This window comes from Nematolebias whitei, chromosome 20 (assembly GCF_014905685.2).
Source record: "Nematolebias whitei isolate Nwh7 chromosome 20, NemWhi1, whole genome shotgun sequence".
In the NCBI taxonomy this organism is placed as follows: domain Eukaryota; kingdom Metazoa; phylum Chordata; class Actinopteri; order Cyprinodontiformes; family Rivulidae; genus Nematolebias; species Nematolebias whitei.
Genome location: NC_056517.1, coordinates 40294438 through 40296473, shown reverse-complemented (window position 1 = coordinate 40296473; position 2036 = coordinate 40294438). Strand labels below are relative to the sequence as shown.

General features: G+C 48.9%; 1 protein-coding gene across 1 annotated transcript in view; it reads right to left on the bottom strand.

Annotated features, from left to right (window-relative positions):
* The window catches only part of nub1 (negative regulator of ubiquitin-like proteins 1), a gene marked incomplete at its 5' end in the record, with an annotated part of 8799 nt that overhangs the window by 1686 nt on the left and 5077 nt on the right, over positions 1–2036 (bottom strand). The window contains 5 exon segments of the mRNA XM_037694027.1: positions 227–419; positions 504–581; positions 767–913; positions 1033–1185; positions 1252–1359. Coding sequence (XP_037549955.1) covers positions 227–419; positions 504–581; positions 767–913; positions 1033–1185; positions 1252–1359 — 679 coding nt within the window.

Genomic DNA, 2036 nt, shown 5'->3' with positions numbered 1-2036 from the left:
TTTTTTTCTTCCTTGAACATCAACCATCAGGTAGGGCTGAAAACAGACCCATACCAGGTTTAATGGAGTTCCTACAGATGGTTGGAACTGAAAACAGAAGTCCAGACATATTTTTGGGGTTTCTATGGATGACTTGTTTAACTGGGGTTCCTACGGACCTGCACGTCTTATTTTGTTCAATCCGAGCCAGCTGATGGTTACGTTAAAACTGGACTTTGATGTTTACCTGTAGAGGTGGAGGAGGTGCTGGCCTCCTCAGAGGATGGAGATGAGGATGAAGAGGTGGAGGGTGGGGACAGGAGATCTGGGGACAGGACACCCTGGTTGTCCAGAAGCAGCTGAGTCGCTGATTGGACGTCTCCTCCTGTCAGTCTGAGGGCCGCTTCAGCAGAGTCCCTTTCAAAACCCAAATACAGCAGCTGCAGGGGGGACATGGGGACAACTTCTGGAGGACTACTGCTGAGACACACAGAAGGACAACATCTGGATAAAGTCTGGTTTACCTGGTCCACCTTTTCAGGACTGAGAACATCCTCTAGGCTGGTGAATGTCTGAGCGACCTGAGACGAGTCCAACAGGATCTGAAGACAAACGGGGACATAATCAGAAAGCAAAGGAGACAAAGGAAGTAAATCCAGAGACAACCCACACAAAGTGAGACAAAACGAGACAACAGGACACGATCCAAGATAAAAGGAAGATGTCTGAGACAAAAGGAAGAAAAAAGTCTGAAGGGGACACTTGGACACCATCAGGGGTTACTGACGCAGTAAGCTTTGTCCACGTCTCCATCGGCATGGTGCAGAGCACGAGCTGCGTCTCTCCTGGAGAACCCCAGCTCTGTCAGGGTGGTGATGGACTCTGTCCTCCTCCTCCTCTTCTGTCTCTCCCTCTGCATCAGGTCCTGGCGCTCCTGACCCAAAAAGATGAGGATGTCTGATCAAAGACCAGATCCTGAGAGGAGCCCACCGGGAACACCTCAGACACATGGAGATGGTTCTGTTTGTCTCCACCCTCTCAGGTGGGGGTTACCTGTCGGCGGGTGGTGATGTGGATGGCGGCCTCATGCAGGTCTCCTCCAGAGGCCCTCAGTCCAAGCCGAGCTTCTCTCTCAGTGAAACCCAGGTCCATCAGCTGAGCCATCTTCTCCGAGTCAGGACAGAGACGTCCATACAGAGACTCCACCTGTCCAACCAACGAGAAACTCAGGCGTCCATCGGACTGAGGCAGGACACGTGCAACTGGACCTACCTTGGACAGCAGCCGTCGGGCCTGAGAGTCGTCTCCTTCGAGGTAACTCAGGAGGCTCTGCAGGAGGTGCAGACGCAGGAACAGAACCTCTTCTCTGCCCATGTTGCCCTGAAACACACAGCTGGACGTGAACTGAGAGGAAAATATTCAGCGACAACAAACCGGACCTCAGGTCCAGGTCTGGGTGTTCCTCGGTGGACAACATTTATTGTGAAGATGGTTCTCATCTGTGGTCAATAGTAATTTAAGGTCCATGACCTTAAAGTTCTTCTTGCTCCTTTGGTGCCTTGGTGGGAGGTTTTGGATCATTGTCCTACAGGAGGACCCATCTTCAGGGCTCTGGCTGACCCTGCCCCATAAAGCTTCCACCTCTGTGCTTGGCTGGTGTTCTTCAGAACCCATCAGGTTGGAGCAGACCCCTCAGCTTCTCCTCATCACCCTCACCTCATAATATTCTCTTAGAGACTTGAATATGATGTTGGGATTACAGGAACAGCTCTAAAATGGTTTAAATCATATCTATCTGATAGATTCCAGTTTGTAAATGTAAATAATAAATCTTCTTCATACACCAAAGTTAGTCATGGAGTTCCTCAGGGCTCAGCGCTTGGACTAATACTCTTTATCTTGTATATTCTTCCATTAGGTAAAGTTATTAAACAGCATGGGAAACATTTTCATTGTTATGCTGATGACACACAATTATATTTGTCCATTAAACCCAATGAATCCAATCAGCTACTTAAGATTACAAGCATGTCTTAAAGACATAAAAACCTGGATGA